Below are 18,289 nucleotides of genomic sequence, written 5' to 3'. Positions count from 1 at the left end.
GGCAAGGGTCACTCTTAAATCTTGTATGCATGTGATGATGAAGCATCAGATTGAAGAAGATACAAAATATACCATCTGACGTACCTTCACTATTGCTATTCATGGAGTTGCCCTTTAAATTGATTAGCCTAATGAGATAGATTACATGATGATTTTTCTTTTTTGTATCTCCTATAGCTCTTAGGATAGTAGTGTCTTTGTGTTGCAATATATGCTTACTAAATATTTGTTGAAAAAAAGAGGCATAGAGAAAGAAATGGAGTAATTTGGAATTAAAGTTTTGTGTAAGGCCTACTCTGGGCTGAGAGCCATGCTGCCCTGTTCTCAAAGCCAAGGGGCTCTTCCTCCAAGCCTTCTGCTGAAATCCTTGATTTCTGGGCCAACCAATGCAAAATGGCCCACTCCCATGATCAAAACCAGATTTCTTTCCAACATACAATAATAGGATACAATCTTCAAAAGTACTTCAAAGTAACCAGGAAAGTTAGGACTTGCCATGGCAAGAAACAGAGCAGTAGGCCCCTTGACCGGGGTCTGAAATGAATCCTTGGTTGAACAAGTCATGGAAACTGACAAAGCTCCCAAACTAAGGAGAACCAAGCATACAGAGAGGTTGGTTAATCAGACTCAGTCATGTTCCCATGTGACATTCTACACGGAAGACACAGCACTGAGGGAAGCCAAACCGGCACCTGTGCTTGCGTTCTTCCTATACTGATGTATAAATTGAAAAGGCCTTTCCAGCTGAGGGCCAAGTCATGTACCGCTCAAAGCAGAGCAACCTCTGCTCACTGCTTCCTTTACTTTGTAGCAAATGCTTATGTCTGGAATCATTCTCAACTTCCTTTTTCCTAATAGGCCTACTACTACTGTTACTAGTATGATCATCATTTATTGAGTGTATGCAACTTGCTATATATTAACTGTTGTCATCTCAACTGTAAGTGAGGAAAGAGAAGCTTAAAGAAGTTAACTTGCTTATAGTCACACAGCTAGTAAATAGGAGAGCCAGGACTGAAACCCAGGCAGTCAGACTCTAGATACAGTATATTATTACCTTGAATAACAAGGGTTTGAACTGTACAGACTCACTTATAGGCAGATTTTTTTTTTTTCTAAGTAGGCTCCGTGTCCAGCATGGGGCCCAACATGGGGCTTTAGCTCATGACCCCAAGATCAAGACCCGAGCTGAGATTAAGAGTTGTATGCTTAATCGACTGAGCTACCGAGGTGCCCCGCACATGATTTTTTGGATAAATATTACAATACTGGAAATGTATTTTCTCTTCTTGATGATTTTCTTAATATTTTTTCTCTAGCTTATTTTATTGTAAGAATATAGTATATAATATATAACATACAAAATATGGATTAATTATCTGTTTATGTTATTGGTAAGACTTCCAATCATCAGTAGGCTCTGAGCAGTTAAGTTTTGGGGGAGTCAAAGTTATATGCAGTTTTTGGGCTATATGGAACTCCATGCCCAAAACCCCACATTGTTCAAGGGGCAATTTTATATATTGGTCCTCTATGGTATCAATAGTAGATTGGTTTTTCTACACATAGCAACAAATTCATGATAGCAAATACTTACACTTCACTCTAGAGATGAGCCGTACTTCCCGTCTCTCACTGCACTTAACCTGACAGCAATCCCATAGGGACATAAAGTACTACTATTAGGTCCTATGTGCTGTGGGTGCCAGGTCCCAGTTTATGAGATTTTCAAGATGATATAGAATATTTGAGTCTTGAAAAAAGGGTTACTGGCACTAAACCATGAATAAAAACTGCAAAATCAAAATTAATAAAAATGGAATGAAATGCTAAACTACCATTATGTTAGCATTACTAATTGTTACACTTACTATTACAAAATTCAATTATATTTGAAAATACTTTGTGGATTAGGTATTTTTCATTTTGTGAGAAATTCTGAAATATGTATGATTGCTAAGGAATCAGAGCTAATCATAAATGAAATGAATTTTACATATGTAATTTAATTATAGATAAAAACACTTTCAAAATGTTTACAGAAAACTCATTGAGAAAAATGGGGATCACTGTAAGGTTTTTGAAATGTACAGAGTGGATTTTCTTATTTATTTATTTTAGAAGGGTTGGGGGATGGGAGGAGAGAATCTTAAGCAGACTGCACTGGGAATGGAGCCTGACATGGGGCTTGATCTTACCAGTCTGAGATCAGGACCTGAGCCAAAACCAAGAGTTGGCTGCCTAACAGACTGCGCCACCCAGGTGCCCCATTAATCTCTCTTGTTTTGTTTTTTGATTTATTATGTTTTTAAGTAGGCTCCACACCCACAGTGGGGATTGAATTCACAACCCTGAGATCAAGAGTCATGTACTCTACTGATTGAGCGTGCCAAGCACCCCCTACAGGGTGTATTTTTTAAAAGAAGCTGAGTCTTAAAAAAAAAAAAGAAAAAGAAAAAAGAAAAGAAGCGGAGTCTTAGTCCTATGAAGTTTTTGTTTTTTCCTATGAAGTTTTTAAATCACCTGATTACCCCCCAGAAGGATGAGAAATGATTTGCCTAAGGCAAGTAGTTAAATATGGAGGTGAAACTCAAACCTCACCTCCGGAGCATGGTGTTCCTTTTGGTCAGAGTCTTTGGGGAGCCATCTCCATTGACATCTAGATCCCCTTCTTAAATAGGACCAGGGCAGCCCCTGTGGCGCAGGGGTTTAGCACGGCCTGCAGCCTGGGGTGTGATCCTGGAGGCCCGGGATCCAGACCCACGTCGGGCTCCCTGCGTGGAGCCTGCTTCTCCCTCTGCCTGTGTCTCTGCCTCTCTCTCTCTCTCTGTGTCTCTATGAATAAATAAATAAAAATCTTAAAAAAAGTAAAGTTTAAATAGGACCAGCCAAACCAGTGTCTGTCATTGATGGACACATATTCTGAATTATGTTCACTGTAATTATTTACAAAAACTAACCAGCTGCTCCCTCATTGAATCTTGTGAGACTGTGCCTGGAAGCAATTGGTACCCTATGTAAACTTAGAGATTTCACTTTGTGTGATTTCCCTTGGACAGTTTATAACAAACTGAAATAAAATCACTTTTAACCTATCTGGAGATGCAGCCACATAGAAAAGGAGGGTTGTATAGCAGAGGACTTCAAGGGTTCAACTGTTAGTCATTCTTGGGTTTAAAAAATCTATGACCTCAAATTAGTAACTTCTCCATACCTCAGTTTCTTTCTTTATAAAACCAGATGATAATAAAAGTAGCTACTGAGTTATTGTGAGTTTTTTTTTTCTTTTTAAAGATTTTATTTATTTATTCATGAGAGACACACACAGAGAGAGAGAGAGAGAGAGAGAGAGAGAGGCAGAGACACAGGCAGAGGGAGAAGCAGGCTCCATGCAGGGAGCCCAATGTGGTACTTGATCCTGGGACTCCAGGATCACTCCCTGGGCGGAGGGCAGGTACTAAACAGCTGAGCCACCCAGGGATCCCCTATTGTGAGGTTTTAATGAAATAATGTATGTGTTCTCTTTGCTTGCTATAACTATGAATGGTTTATAAAGTGCTCAACAAATGTTAGCTCTTTGTATTATTGCTTGCCTTCATATCAATAGCCTAGCTCTTTGTACAGGACTTAAAAAGCATACCCAGGAGATATTTTTATATATTGCTGGTCGAGTGAAGAAGGCACAGCTCCTGTGGAGGGGTATGTGACAGTATCTAGTACAAATATGTATGCATTTACCCTTTGACCTAGCGGTTCAACCTCTAAGAAGTTTTTTTTTTTTTTTTTAATGATTTTTTTAAAGTAATCTATATCCGATGTGGGGCTTGAACTCACAGCCCTAAGATCAAGAGTTGCATGTTCCACCAACTCAGCCAGCCAAAACTTCTATGAGTTTTGAGCCAAAGTCATAAAAGTAAAAACAAAAAATTATAAACACCTAAAATATATTGAGTGTCTATAGGCCAAACACTTTGCTATATACTTCAACATTGTCTCATTTTATTTAAGCCTCTAACCAACTGGAGTGCTAAGTAGCTCTCAATCCATTTAACAGATAAGACAAGTGTGGTTCAGACAGTCACTCGCTTCTGATTACATCACATCAAGAAGTCATGGTGACTGGGGTGCCTTGGGTGGCTCAATCAATTGAGCACCAGCTTTCGGCTCAGGTCATGATCTCAGAGTCCCGGGATTGAGTCCCACGATGGGCTCCCTGCTCAGTGGGGAGTAGGCTTCTTCCTCTGCCTCTGCCCCTCCCTCCTGCTCATACTCTCTCTCTGTCTCACATAAATAAAATCTTTTTAATAAAAGAAAGATTATTTCTCTTTTTCCTCTGCACCTTCCCTCTACTCTCTCTCCCTCTCCAAATAAAATCAAATCATGGCTACAAAGTTTGAAACTAGGAATGTCTTTTTTTTACTATCCTATACTTTCTTTCAAAAGAGAGTGTTCCAAACTCAGAGTGTTCCAAACTCAGGAGTTTATATTTAAGGAGGCCATCTATAAAATCAACACTGGAAAGGAAATTAAACTAGCCTCTGTTTCCTGATGGGCATATATTCAACAACACTATACTTGGTAGAGCTACATCCGGTAGCTTTCTGTGTTCACTTAAGCATATATGTTGATTAAAAGCTAGAAAAGACCTGAACATCCATACATATCTCGAAAACATTTCAGATCCATAAATATTGGGACTGGTATCTGATTTTGCATTTCATTGACATATTATTGTAAAAATACTTCAGCTTTTTTGCCAGCAAAACCAAACTGAAGCCATGTGTGTACTCTTTCAACTTAAAGCATTCATGTCTTCCACAGAGCAATTGTATGTGCACATGCAGCGATATTTAGACATGTAAACATTTTAGTTAAATACGAAATATATGAGGGATCAACATCAAGTTGATTTTACAATTAATTTTAATGGGTGTGAAAGATAATTTAGGAGGGTGTGATTTCCAAGGTCAAATTCCAAACCTCAGTGTCAAGTGATTTTAGCAATTGTCTGAATTATGGCATGTTTCAAAATTAGCAGTAAGTTAATTAGAATATAATTTCAGATTTAAAATGTAAAAGCCATTTTCTAAATTTGGGATTGAAATACTAGAAGTGGCTCTGATATCACTATTGAATTGGCTTCAAAGACTGCTAATTAGACCACTGTCCTTAAAAGCTGTTTTCTTTTCTTTTTTTTTTTTTTTTTTTAAGATTTTATTTATTTATTAATGAGAGACACAGAGAGAGAGAGGCAGAGACACAGGCAGAGGGAGAAGCAGGCTCTGTGCAGGGACCCCGACGTGGGACTTGATTCCGAGACTTCAGGACCACACCCTGGGCCGAAGGCAGGCACCAAACCACTGAGCCAACCAGGGATCCCCCTAAAAGCTGTTTTCTTACATAGTTTAATTGAGTTAGTTATTCTTCTATTCTTCTATATTCTTCTATAGGAGGAGTTTTGTTTACATTGACAACTTCCAGTGGGTCATTAAAAATAATTAAAGCAAACACATAGATATTGAAAATAAAAAGAGAAAGAAAATTGTCTAAAATTGGTAGATTTACCTATATAGCTTGTTTTTGATTTATAACTTTCTATTTCCTGGGATGCCTGGGTGGCTCAGCGGTTGGGCATCTGCCTTTGGCTCAGGGAGTGATCCCAGGATCTGGGATCGAGTCCCACATCGGGCTCCTTGCATGGGGCCTACTTCTCCCTCTGCCTGTGTCTCTGCCGCTCTCTCTGTGTATCTCTCATGAATAAATAAATAAAATCTTAAAAAAAAAATTCTATGTCTAACCCCAGAGAGGGTGGTGAGGGGTAGGTTATGGTGCTTTGGAAGCAAGTGGTCTTCTGGGTTATGCTAATTTGTTGCTAGGTGCTGCTCAAGGCCGGTTATTCAGCAGAGACTTTATTAGTTTTTGGTGACAGAGGTTCAAAGATTTACAGAAGACTGCTCTCCAGATAGCTGTGGTTGCAATCCCTTTAGTCCTCCTTACTTAAAACTTCCATGTTCTTGTAAATGTTCTTGATCAGTGTTGACAAATGTCACACTCAGGAACACTGTAGGTTTATAAACTATTTCATAAGAAAATACTGTTGATGAAATTAGTCTTTGTCATTTTGTTGAACCAGCCTGAAAGCCTTTCCTTTCTTCCCATCCCCTCAGGACTAGAAGAGCAGATAAGGGGATAGTCCATCTGATGAGAACCCTCCTCCCTGTTTGGTGTTGGCTCCTGACACCGTTCACTCAGGCAGCTTCTCTCTCCACAGAGATGTCATGGCTCCTGCTGACATAATCGGGAACCCTATTCTTACCTGCTTCTCTCTGAGTTCTCTCAAAGTGGGAAAGCAAAGGCTTAGGTTGGTTGTCTATGGCTTGGCCCCAAGTCAAACTTAACTTCCAGCAGTAGGCTACAAGTGATTATTTGTTTGTAAGATCTTTGGACACTAGGAAGAGGGGGTGCTGTAGGAAGGCTTGGGAAGACTGCAGAGAATGAGGAAAGGTAGAGAACAAGCGCTTATTGAGCACCTACTGTATTCAGTACACCATATTAAGTCTTTTACATTTATGGTATTGTTTGGTCTTTATAGATGCCCTGAGAAATAGAGATCTCCATTTTATTGGACAACAAGGCAAATGGTGGTTAATGGCCATCCAGTTAGTGGTTGTCTTTTTATTCCTGACGGGGCACCCTGTTCACTTTCTATCACAAGGCAGAAAAAGAAATGTAGTTGGAGTAGAGGAGGAGGGAGAGGGAAAAAAGAAAAACTTGAAAAAAAAAAGGATGAATGTGAGAGAGCTCTGAACTTCTGCCAGTGTTTGTTCGGCATTAACGCTGAAGTGAGGGTAAGACTGGAAACTAGGCATACCTTGACTCAACTTCCAGTTTCTGGGTCACACTAGGCCATTTTTGCCATTTCAGGAGGAGCGTAGTTTTTGGAAGCTATTTGGTAAATTCTTGACTTAATGCTAATCCTGCCAAGAGACATTGCTATGTAACAGGAAAATTTCACCCAAAGTACAATAAGACTCTGCAAAATACATTTGAGAAGAGGACATTGATTTGCTCAGTAGGATGATCCAGTTTCCAAATTAGCTTTGTAAGCAGGAGGCCTGGGTTTCTTTGCAGAAACAACTCTGTCGAGTATTGATTTCAGTTTCTTCAATATTCCATTTTTAGATTCCTGACACATGGCTTTTTGCCTTTCACTCTGGTGTAACCAGGAGGAAGTCCATTCCCCAGGCAGCCCTTCCCTATCTCTGTGGCTATCTGACATAAAGGTCTGAAGAGATGTGTGGTTTTCATTTCCTACAGTAAAAATACTGAGACCTCATTCTAAGTTTATTACTAGAAATAGGTCCATCAGTTATCTATTTGTTAATGGATTTACCACAGTCTGACTTGACAACTGAACATATGGGCTTTGCTCAAAAAATAGACACAATGACAAGAACAAAATTCAGCTAGGGAGGAAATGATATTAATAAATTTGGAATATTTTTAAAATGTTTAATTCATTTGGGGTTGCTATGATATGAATATTTTGTTCCCCTAAAATTCACATGTTGAAACGTTAACCCCCAAAGTGATGGTATTGGGTGGTGGGCTTTGGGAGGCAAATAAGACAAGAAAGTGGAGCCTCACCGATGGGATTAAGGCCCTTATAAAAGGGATCCCAGAGTGCTCCCTCACACCTTCCACCCTGTGATGACACAGTGAAAAGTCAGCAGGAGAGGGACATACCAGACACCGAATCTGCCAGTGACTTGATCCTGGACTTTCAGCCTCCTTAAGGGTTAGAAATAAATCCCTGTTGTGTAAGCCACCCAACCTGACATAATTTGTTACAGCAACCCAAGCAGATGATGACAAGGATACTTTAAGGTACACTGCATGTCATATCATGGGAAACAGTATTTCTTAAGCAAAGGAATGGGAGTATTTCAGTATTCAACATGTAGGTAAAGCCAGATCATAGTTTCATATCAGAAGAGCAGCTCCATTTTTATTGATTTACAATATAGACATGAAGCTGTGGGTATCATGCATTTTGAAAACAGGATCAAAGATTGAATAAAGCTTTTCCTTATTTTTTTCCTATGCCTGAGAAGTCATTTCATTTTCTGAGTCAGAGGCTATGAGGTTGTAGAAAGCACCACCTTGGATGTGATGAAAATCCTAAGTCCGTTCCGAAGGGGATTGTGGCTCATGAGCCATTACCACGGAGAAGTAAGATACTTAAAATATACCTAAATTAAATGAAATGACAAGAAGAAAAGAGGAAAACAGAAGCTCCACATGGCTAGAGGAGCTTTTGCTTCTAAAATGGAAGCTTGTCACAGAGACATATGAGATTTAACCATTAACACGAGTTTCACCTCCACTGCTAACTGAAGCCCTGCATGCAGCATGCCCACACAGAAGATGATTGTGGGCAAGGGCTTGGATAATTATCTGGTCTATCAGATTTTTTTCACAGAGGCTCGTCTGTTGCCATTTTTGAAGACATGGAATTTTTCCCAAAAAGCCAAACTTCATTCCCTTGTATAGGCTTTCCAAAGACTTGGATGCTATTTTGGCATTTTGGATTCTCACCCAATTCTAAGGTATAAACAAATCACTTTGGAGGCAGGTTCTCGTCACCGAACACACCCTGGTTATCAGTCACCAAGGCCTGTCATCAATCAGCCTCTGCGGCTCATCTTGTCCCTCCAGGCTGGATGCCTCCGCCTGAATGCTCCCTTGCTGCATGTCTGAACACACTGCATCTGTTGGACAAGGAGCTGCTGGCTGGGGCTGGACCTTTCCTCTCTGGAAAGAAATAGCTGCCTATGGAATGTCAGGGCAGGTCTAACCCAGGCATGACTCAGCTCTTTGTGACCTGCATTCTGGTTTCTCCTTGATGAGGCGGTGCAGACCCCACTGGTGGAAATAGGTGCTGACTCCCTTCTCCTGCTTCAATTTCAAGAGGGAAAATCCCTTTTAAGAGGAATATTTAGAAGATTCTATCATGGCATTCTTGGTACAGAATGGTTTTGCTCCCCTTGGCTGAAAGAGTTTTCCTTCCCTTACCTCAACCACCTTCTCCCCAACCATCTCCCACCTTCCCTTTCTCCCAGTTTCCTTCTGGAGGTTTCTCTCTTACCCTGATTTTCTCCCAGGGGGATTATCAATGTAAAGTTAGAGTCTGGAATTCATCTGTATCATCGATAAAACTTTGCAACTATTCTCTCACAGCTTTTCCCCTGGTCAAATATTTTTCTTCATTGCATAATAATGAAAGCATTGAGGTGTATTACTGTTTAAAACATAATTTTTAGTCTTTAAAACGTGAAAGGACATTTGACTTTTAATCTTACCATTCATGTGATATAAATAGCTTTGTTTCTTTCTGCTGATTTAAAAAGCTTACATGAAGCTGCAGGATGCTGAAGGGGGCACCCCTGCTTCAGAGAAAGAGAAGAAAATTGCATGCCAGAAATACTTGGTGGGAAGTAGCACCGGAATCTTTGTCGATTTTTCTCTTACAACTTTGAGAATTGTTTTTCCTTTAAAAGAAGAGAAAAGACAACCCACCTAAAATATTAATGCTATTTTTAGAGTTCTACGATAATCCAGAATGGAGTCATTTTTCAAGAAAAGGTAGGTTTCATTTCGGGCAGTGGATCCCCTCCACTGATTCACATATTCCTTGACATGATTAGCTGGATGAAGCTGCCTTGAGTTCATACCGCAGATGTAGAACACCACGTACAGTAATCAGCTACGCATACATAAGGACTACTGAGCTTTGATTTCGAATTAAGAGATAGTGCCTCACACACATTCCACTGAGCATGCTGGTCAAAAATTTCCCATTCCAGATGCACCAAGAATGCATGCATTAAGCACACACACACACACACACACACCACCCAAAGACTGCGTTCCAGACAGCCCCCTGCACACATGTGTTCTAACACAGTTACAACAGAGCATGCTCCCAAGCCTTCAAGCTTCCACAGCGCTCAGCCACGAAGCTGCCCCAAAGATGCTCAAGCCACAGTGGAAGTGGGCCCCACCTCTGATACCCACAGCTGCCCCAGTGCACTTCCTGAGAGCCCCTGGGGCTCACAGAGGCCTGGTGTTAAGGAAGCTGCTGAAAAAAACCCAAGCAGTCATTCTGCTTTTTGCCCTTGTTTTTCCTGACTCATTCTCTGGAGAACGCAAACCTCTTTGGGGGGTTCAGATGGGTCATGCTACCCAGTAGTGACAGCAGTTACCGGCAAAATGATGAACAGAACATAAGTTCCAGCAGAACAAGGGTTTTTAAATTAGTTAACATTCTTAAGGCTTCCTGGCTTTTAAAACACTTATTTTGTTTTTCCATCCTTTTGCAAGCTGAATACTATGCTTAAGCCAAACAGGCAATGTAAAGCTCTGACTTCAAAGCCATTCCTTGATAAAACATCAAAACAGCCCAGGGTGGACCAACTGTTATCTGGAATTCTACAGATAATTAACTGAAACTCAGCACTCTGTTGCCACTGGGAGTTTCTGCAGACAAGGCCATTCTCATGGACCTGCTTGAATTTTGGTGCTGTGTCTCCTATGTTTTGTTAGGCTTGGAGAGGTTTGGATAGACTCTGAATAAAACTCCATGGTACCATGCAGAGGAAACTTGACTTCCGCTTGGCCTCAGAGAGGCCTGAAAGTTGCATGGTACCCTCCCTTGTCCTCAATGCTCTTCTTCGTGAGAAGCAAAGGCATGCTTTCCTTCTACTTGAGAAGAGAGGCATGCTTTCCACCGTGATGTCAGAAATATTGCCTTTACAACTTTGTTTTGTAAAATGTGATAAGGCACAGAGTTCCCCACTTCGGGTTTGCCGGGCCGGTGGATTACATGACTGAGCTCCTCGGTCATCTCCCCATTTTCAAACCCCAGCCCATCCAGTCCTTTTTCTTGGATCAAGCAGATGGTCTCACCACTTCGGCCCCCCTGGCATTCTTGCACTTCCCACCTCCATGCATTGCCCATTCATCAAGCCACATCTCTCTTTAAATGTGAGAACTCACCTGCAAGCCCACCACCTCTTCCAAGGAGCCTCCCCTGATTAAGTGGGGATGAAAGAAGCTCCAACGCATGACTGACAGACTCTCGATAAATGAGAACACGCACACCCAAAACAAACACAGAAACTCACAAGAAGGGGAAATTACACGTTAGCTACTTGCGGACTACATTCTTCTCTGAGTATCAGGAGATCACTTTTACACCAATAATCAATTAATCATTTCAGGCGATGGGGTATTTTTAACATTTGTGGGGGGTAGCAAAACATTGCTGTCCTCTTCTACACCAATCCTCGTGTTCCCTTAAACCACTCTTCCCTTTCTTCACAGCTCTCCGGATGCAAGACTCCAGGAGATTGCCACTTTCTAGAGATGGATGATACAAGCAACCCTGAAGGAAGCTGGTTTTTCCAGTACCTCCCGGATGTGGTGGATCACACTGCCCAGGAAAAAGTTGTGTCTACAGCCCATCATTGCCTTCACCACTTAGTGTTCTTAACCCCACGCCCACGTACTTGGCCAAGCATGTCCACTACGTTGGGATAAGAGGCCAACACACTCTGGAGGAGGCCCTGCTGAACAAAGGCAGAGTGAGTGGGGGCAGGTTCCTGGCCAGACTCCATGTCCAGCCTCAACTAAGGCTGCTGGAGAACAAGGGGATCTGTAAAGAGCACAGGATCTGAGGCAGTCACATCAGGGAACAGAAACAGACACGTTCGCACTCCGAAAGACCGCTCACTGGGGTCAGCGCTGATGCCACTGGCGCAGGCCTGAGACTCACAGCATAAAACGACCAGAACGACGAGAGACACAGATGGAATGGGGACAGCTGGCAATCAGAACAGGCACCACACACTGCTGCCGCAGATGCTTTCTGGCTACAAAGGCACGCTAGGCAACCTTTAAGCAAAACAGTATTGATTTTGTGGTTGTGAAAACGTACCTTCAACTGCAGAACTCAGTTTTATGACACCTTGAATAAAAACAAAAAGTGGCAGTTATATAATGGACCCAAATGACCTTTCCTAGTCTTCTCAACACACACACACATGCTTCGCATCCAGAGTCTTTGCTGGCACCTTGAGGATTTAACTGAACAAATACCAACTTTGAAGACAAAAGTAATTTTCAGCTCTTGGTTAGCCTACATGGTGTCTTCGTTTCCCCTGCTAAAACCATGTGGGCAAGTTTTTTACCAAATAAGGGATCTGACCCGTTTTTGGGTGAAACAAAGGCCAAGTTTGTCCGAATGACTATTTCTGTAAATAAATCATGCTGGATAATGAATTGATGAAACTTCCCACACAGGACACCAGAGTCTAGTACTTTCTATTTAATGCTGGGTAGAGAGATCATTTGATACGTGTTGGGGCAGAGCTTCTGTTGGAATATGTAATAGGTGGTTAAAAACCATGGTGTGACTTGGCAACTTCCTCCTCTGAGGTGGTTGGGCCACACGCTATTCCCTGGCCGAATATGTTCAGTGACCCCATGCCCTGCAGGGCAGTGAAAGGTCTCTCCAAGCATGTCAAATTGTTCACGAAGCAAGTAGACGGTAGTCTTTGACTGGATGTTCATGTGCCTTTTTGGTGAATTTAAGGTGAAAACACTCATCTGCGATCGATTAGAGTGGGTCCAATGATTTGATTAAAAAAATCATTTTTTTGGTAGGCAATAGTTAAAAATAAACAATATTCCCTAAACCCTATGTGATAGCCATGATACTTTAGGCTGAGCAAAAATGTCTTTTTTACAGTTCAGTGTGGTTGACATTCTGGTTCTCTTTCCAACCAGATGAGTTTCAATTAAAAATGGAAACAAAACCCTTTTCAAAATTGATAAGCCAAATTGGTATGAGTGGTGAACACACACTGATTTTAACAGATTAGGTTAACAAAGAGACAAACTTGCTCTCCACTACAACTTTCTGGAGAGCTGCCTTTAAGTGGCCTATCAAATTTCATCTTTCCTGCAGAACCAGTACTGTCTGGTCGATGTTTAACAAGGGACTCTCCAGGGCAAAAAGTATGCATATAAATGTAGGTGTGTTTCTCATGAGTTTTACTGATATAAATGATATGTGGTACATAATCTAAAAATAATAAAATACACAGTGCTCTCTACTGCAAGTTACCTGTAGCCAATTGATTCACACACAGTGCTTTTGTTCAGATTGGTCAAACTCTTGTATTCATAGCTAGCAAGTCAACCACAATTTGACAAAATCATGCATTGAGTTTCTTCCCAATCTGCTCTTTCCCCAATAAATTTATTATCATTACATCTCTTACATGATCTACTGTTGAACTGTTTTTCACACTGTCATATAAATTATTTTCACTAAATTAAGACTCCACTTTACCACTAGGTAAATACTTCCACCATGGCCTATTTCAAGCTACCAGCCTGATATCAGCGAATGTGAAGCTGAAAAGAGATGGGCAAATAGCAATACCATTTGGGAGTATTTTTGCCAGGCAAGTACACTCGTTGTTAATAAACTCAAGAGTATGGAAGGTAAACTGTAGTCAAATGAGGAGGAAGGAAAGAGTTTTAAGTATATTACTCTTGTTTAAATTTAATTATAAATTATACCTTTTATTTTATAATAATGGCTGTGTTTGATAATGGGCTCACAAAACAAAATATAATTAATATAATTCTCTCTTGCAAGGTGGTACGAATCAGGTGTAGCATGAGGTTGTCATCACTGGTGTTTCTTTCCACTCAGGCCCAGAGAAGAAAATCTGGATCTTCAGAATACTTTCTGAGCTATTTACAAAAGGGGTTATAATTTGACTGAATGAGGCAAATGTAAGTAAGAGTAACATTTGCAATTATTTTTCCAGTAATTTCAAAACCTATTAGAACTGTCATACTTAAAAATATACTATACACAGATCACCTTAGAAATAATAGTCGCTGACAATCAACTGGGAACATAACCTAAAATGGACTTGCCAAGTGCATTTATGCCAAGAGGTCACTGGCTTATGAAGCATTGATCCTGCCTTTTTTTTAAACTATAGAATTCTTATACCGGAAATGAGGTCTTGATATTGATTTTTTCCAGCCATATTTATTTTTGTGTATGACCATGGTGTCAGCAATTGCCATTCAAATAAAAGGACAACACTGTGCTCTAATCAAGGTGCTCTGATCAGGCCTTTTGCAGGTAAAACCAGAAAATCTATACAAATTTTTATGGGATTTGTGGGTGGTGGTGGACCAGAGCCCAGTAATACATTTGTTGAACAAGGGGAAAAAGGTAAGTTAGAAAACAAATAACGGTCTGATTTTAGAGCTCTAATTATTAACATTATTTTAATAAAAACATTGGTGATTCATCAACTCCATATAGACTTTTTTTTTTAATCCCAAATCAGGCTTTTTCCTATAGTAGAATAGACCTTTATAAAGATATTGCAAAGTAACTATGTTGTAGTGAAAATATAGAATTGGCTAAATCTAATTAGCTACCTAATTTTAATATTACACAAAAATCGTAGAATGGAATATTTTTAAAAATTTGAATATTTAAGAAATGGTTGATGTTGATGCTGAAAAGCTACACGTAGCACTGTTGACTACCAGGACACACAATAGACATTATCTGGTGATTGGCTGACATTGACATTGCCTGGAATTCAGGGTAAGCCATAACACATACATATATGTATATATATATATATATATATATATATATACACACACAATGGATCCTACTCCTCCCCCTCCTCCCTTTAAATGTTTCATTGTCTGCAGAGAAGTTTGAAAATTAAATTTAAAAAAGAGAGAAAGGGAAAGAAAACTAACTGTTCTTCCCTCAACTTGTTATCTTTAGTGTAACAAAATTCCTCATCTTGTGGTATTTCATACAGACCATGTGGGTTGTCTTCCTGCAAGTCAGAGCCAATCACGAACTGGGTATGCTTTCTATGACAGTTTCCCAATTCCAAAATTATTCCACTCTCTTTCCTACCACTCTCACCTAATTATTAATCTAGATTATCTAAAATAATTAAGAGAGTCAAGTTAAAATAATCCATGCTAAAGTGTGAATGACTAGGGCTCACTAAAATTTTTTCAGTGACATCTCATTATTGTTGAATTAGTAGTAAAATTTTTAACCCTAGCTGTCAGGGTCCTATGTCATCTGTTCCTGCTTATTTTGTTATTTCTTCTACTGTATGTCACCTGACTTTCTCCCTTTTTCAAGATGCTTTAGCCCCTTTGGTCTTCTCCCCATGCCCTGCAATGCCAATTTCTTTTGCCCCTGGCTGGTACACTTACTGCTCCCTTTGTCTTGAGTGCTTTCCCCTGACCTGCTGGATCTTCCTACACCTAGCCTTTTATCTTCATTAAATTTTTAAAAAAGATTTTATTTATTTATTCATGAGACAGAGAGAGAGAGAGAGAGAGGCAGAGACATAGGCAGAGGGAGAAGTAGGCTCCCTCTGGGGAGCCTGATGTGGCACTCAGTCCTAGGACCCTAGGATCATGACCTGAGCCAAAGGCAGTCGCTCAACCACTGAGCCACTCAGGCCTTCCCTTTCTCTTCATTGAGATTTTACTTCAGATGTTACTTCCTCAGAGAGCCCTTCCTTGATTCTTGTGTTTAGAGTAGACCCAGTAATAACTCTGTAGACCCTCTCTCATTTATTTATTTTAAAGAGGTTATCACTACTTGGGATTATGTCATTGATTTATCACTCAGTTCCTTGTTTATATCTGTCTGCCTCATTAAATAATGGAAGCAGAATGAGAACAGAGATCTTTGATGCTTTAACTCCCTTGACTAGAACAGTGCCTGGCATAAAGCAAATACTCAAATATTTATCTAATGAATAAGTGATTATTCCCAAGTGTTTCCAGGCTCCTAAAAAGAGAATTTTTATCAATCCCTGCAAATGTAATTCAGACATTTTGTCTTAATTGTGGATATTGTTGAGCAGAATCTTCAGATTTCATTATACTGATCACTGTCTATTTCTACTCAGAGGGTGGTCTTCATGGAAGTTAGTGAACAGTGACATGCGGAGCAAATATACATAAGTTTCAGTAATATTTAGGTTTCAAGATTATACTATTAAAAAAAAGATTCCCAATAAGTAATTTTATCAACTAATTGGAGACAAAGTTATCCTGTAAATGGACTTCAAGAAATATCAGCTTATTGATTTTACATCCAAATATCTCAAGGATCTATAGTTCTTTTATCTCTGCTGTTACCACCTTTGGGCAAGCTATCATAGCAATCCCCACACAAATCTGAATAATGATGATATGGCTAGAGAAAGAGGAACTAAACAAGGACCATTCAATTTTTCATGTTCTCTTTCTAATTCTTATACTGCAGCTGGAGTGGTCTTTTCAAAAAGTAAGTCCAGTTATGTCACACCCCTCAGCTCTTTAACTCTTAAATGGCTTTAAAAATTATTTATTTATTTATTCATAAGAGACACAGAGAAAGAGGCAGAGACATAGGCGGAGGGAGAAGCTGGCTCCTTGTGGGGAACCTGATGTGGGACTCCATCCCAGGACCCTGGGATCAGGCCCTGAGCTAAAGTCAGTTGCTCAACTACTGAGCCACCCAGGGGCCCCTCTTAAATGGCTTTTCATTATTTTTAAGACAAAGATCAAAAGCCTTAACAGGACTTACACAGACCTTCCTGATGTCACCTGTGGCATAATAAAAATGCCCACAAATTCTTCCATTCACCTCCCACAGAGAGATGGAGGCTGTGTCCCACTTTTGATCCTGGGCAAACTCTGTGACTGCTATGACTTTTAAAATAAAGCAGAAATGATGCTCTGCAGGTGTCTGTGCCCAAGCCTTAGGAACCTGGAAGCCTCTTCCTGTCTCTTGGATCACTCCCTTTAAGAACCCTGGGACACCAGGTTACAAGTCCTGAGACTGCTCTGATAGAGAGGCCATGTGTAGATATTCTGACAACCAATATAAGCTGAGGGAAGAAGCTAGAAGGCCCTGGGGAAACTGCTGGGAGAGGCTGGGAGAACAGGGAAAAGGCTATCCTTGGAGACTGGAAGGAAAGTCAAGTCATCTGATATAGTGGTGGGAAGTTTGGCAACATTATGACCTATAGTACCATGGAAAAATAGAAAATAGACCTAATGAGTTTATACATTATTAGTAAGAAGACTTCCAGGAAGAACATGTAGAGTGCCAATTAGTTTTTTTTAAACCTTTGTATATGATAAAGTACAGATAAAAGTATGTTAAAAAAAAAAAAAAAGGACTGTTCAGTTTTCAAGCAAAATTTAGAGGAAATATAGAGCTAGTACTTCTTGGTTAAAAAAAATGATAATAGGGTTCCATATTCCTAGCCTTTTCAAAGGCAAAAGACTTCCAAAGTTAGTAACTGACGATGATGATCATCTCAAGGGTGTAGCTGTACGACTCTTTTTTATGACTTTAGAAAGATTTAAATGTGTGCCTCAAAAACTTTTGAAGAGATGAAAGGGCTTTTAAAAGCCCTAGGACTGTGGTCCCATAGTCCTGATTCTGAGCCCAGGCCAGAGAAGGGCCTCCTGCAGGAAAACTGTGGATGTGTTTTGTCTAACAGAGTAAAGTCTAATAGGATTCATAGGAAGCCCACGAAGATTTTCAGAGAATTAGTGGGCACATTGTCAGCATAGACAGAAATGGATTGAGGTAGTTCAAAGCAAGAATTTTGAAAACCTCTAAGCTTCTATGAGCAAGGAATAGACTGAGACAATTAATCCGTTGCAAATGATATCTTATGTGCTATAGACTTAGTCTTGGCTCCTACCCCTGCCTCAGAGTCATATGTTGAAGCCTTAAGTAATCCTCAAAGTGATGGTATTTCAAGATGGGGGCCTTTGGGAGGCTGTCTTCAGGACAGGAAGAAAGTTCTCACCAGAACCTGACCATGCTGGTGCCCTGATCTCAGACTTCCCAGCCTCCAGAACTGTGAGGCATAAATATCTGTTGTTTGAGCTGCCCAGTTTATGGCATTTTGTTCTGGCAACCTGAGCCAAGACAATAAGGAAACAGGATAGATGACTCAGAAGATGCAACCAAGGGGCTAGAAGGAGGATAAAACCTGCAGAGAGTCATCCCTGGGAAACAGGAGGAGGCCCCCCAGTCAAGCAACTGGCAACAGATGGACTTCAGAATTGTTATGGACCAGCGATTGCTCTGTGCCCCTCCCTTCCTCCACTCCTGAATGAGAGCGCTCATTGCACTGAT

General features: G+C 40.4%; 1 protein-coding gene and 1 long non-coding RNA gene across 24 annotated transcripts in view; one reads left to right on the top strand and one right to left on the bottom strand.

Annotated features, from left to right (window-relative positions):
- The window catches only part of DLGAP1 (DLG associated protein 1), an 867,925-nt gene that overhangs the window by 107,891 nt on the left and 741,745 nt on the right, over positions 1–18,289 (bottom strand). For 10 of the 23 annotated variants that reach the window (XM_072734994.1, XM_072734998.1, XM_072734995.1 and 7 more), the window contains one exon: positions 11,999–12,028. The exons of the other annotated variants lie outside the window; for them this stretch is intronic. In XM_072734994.1, coding sequence (XP_072591095.1) covers positions 11,999–12,028 — 30 coding nt within the window. The remainder of the gene's footprint in view (positions 1–11,998; positions 12,029–18,289) is intronic. 23 annotated transcript variants of the gene reach the window in all.
- On the top strand, positions 3,776–14,403 carry LOC140595218 (uncharacterized). Its single transcript, XR_011996735.1, has 2 exons — positions 3,776–9,645; positions 11,386–14,403. It is a non-coding gene; the product is annotated as an uncharacterized lncRNA (long non-coding RNA).

The sequence above is a fragment of the Vulpes vulpes genome, chromosome 13, assembly GCF_048418805.1.
Source record: "Vulpes vulpes isolate BD-2025 chromosome 13, VulVul3, whole genome shotgun sequence".
Taxonomy (NCBI): Eukaryota; Metazoa; Chordata; class Mammalia; order Carnivora; family Canidae; genus Vulpes; species Vulpes vulpes.
This window is presented reverse-complemented; position numbering and strand designations above follow the sequence as displayed.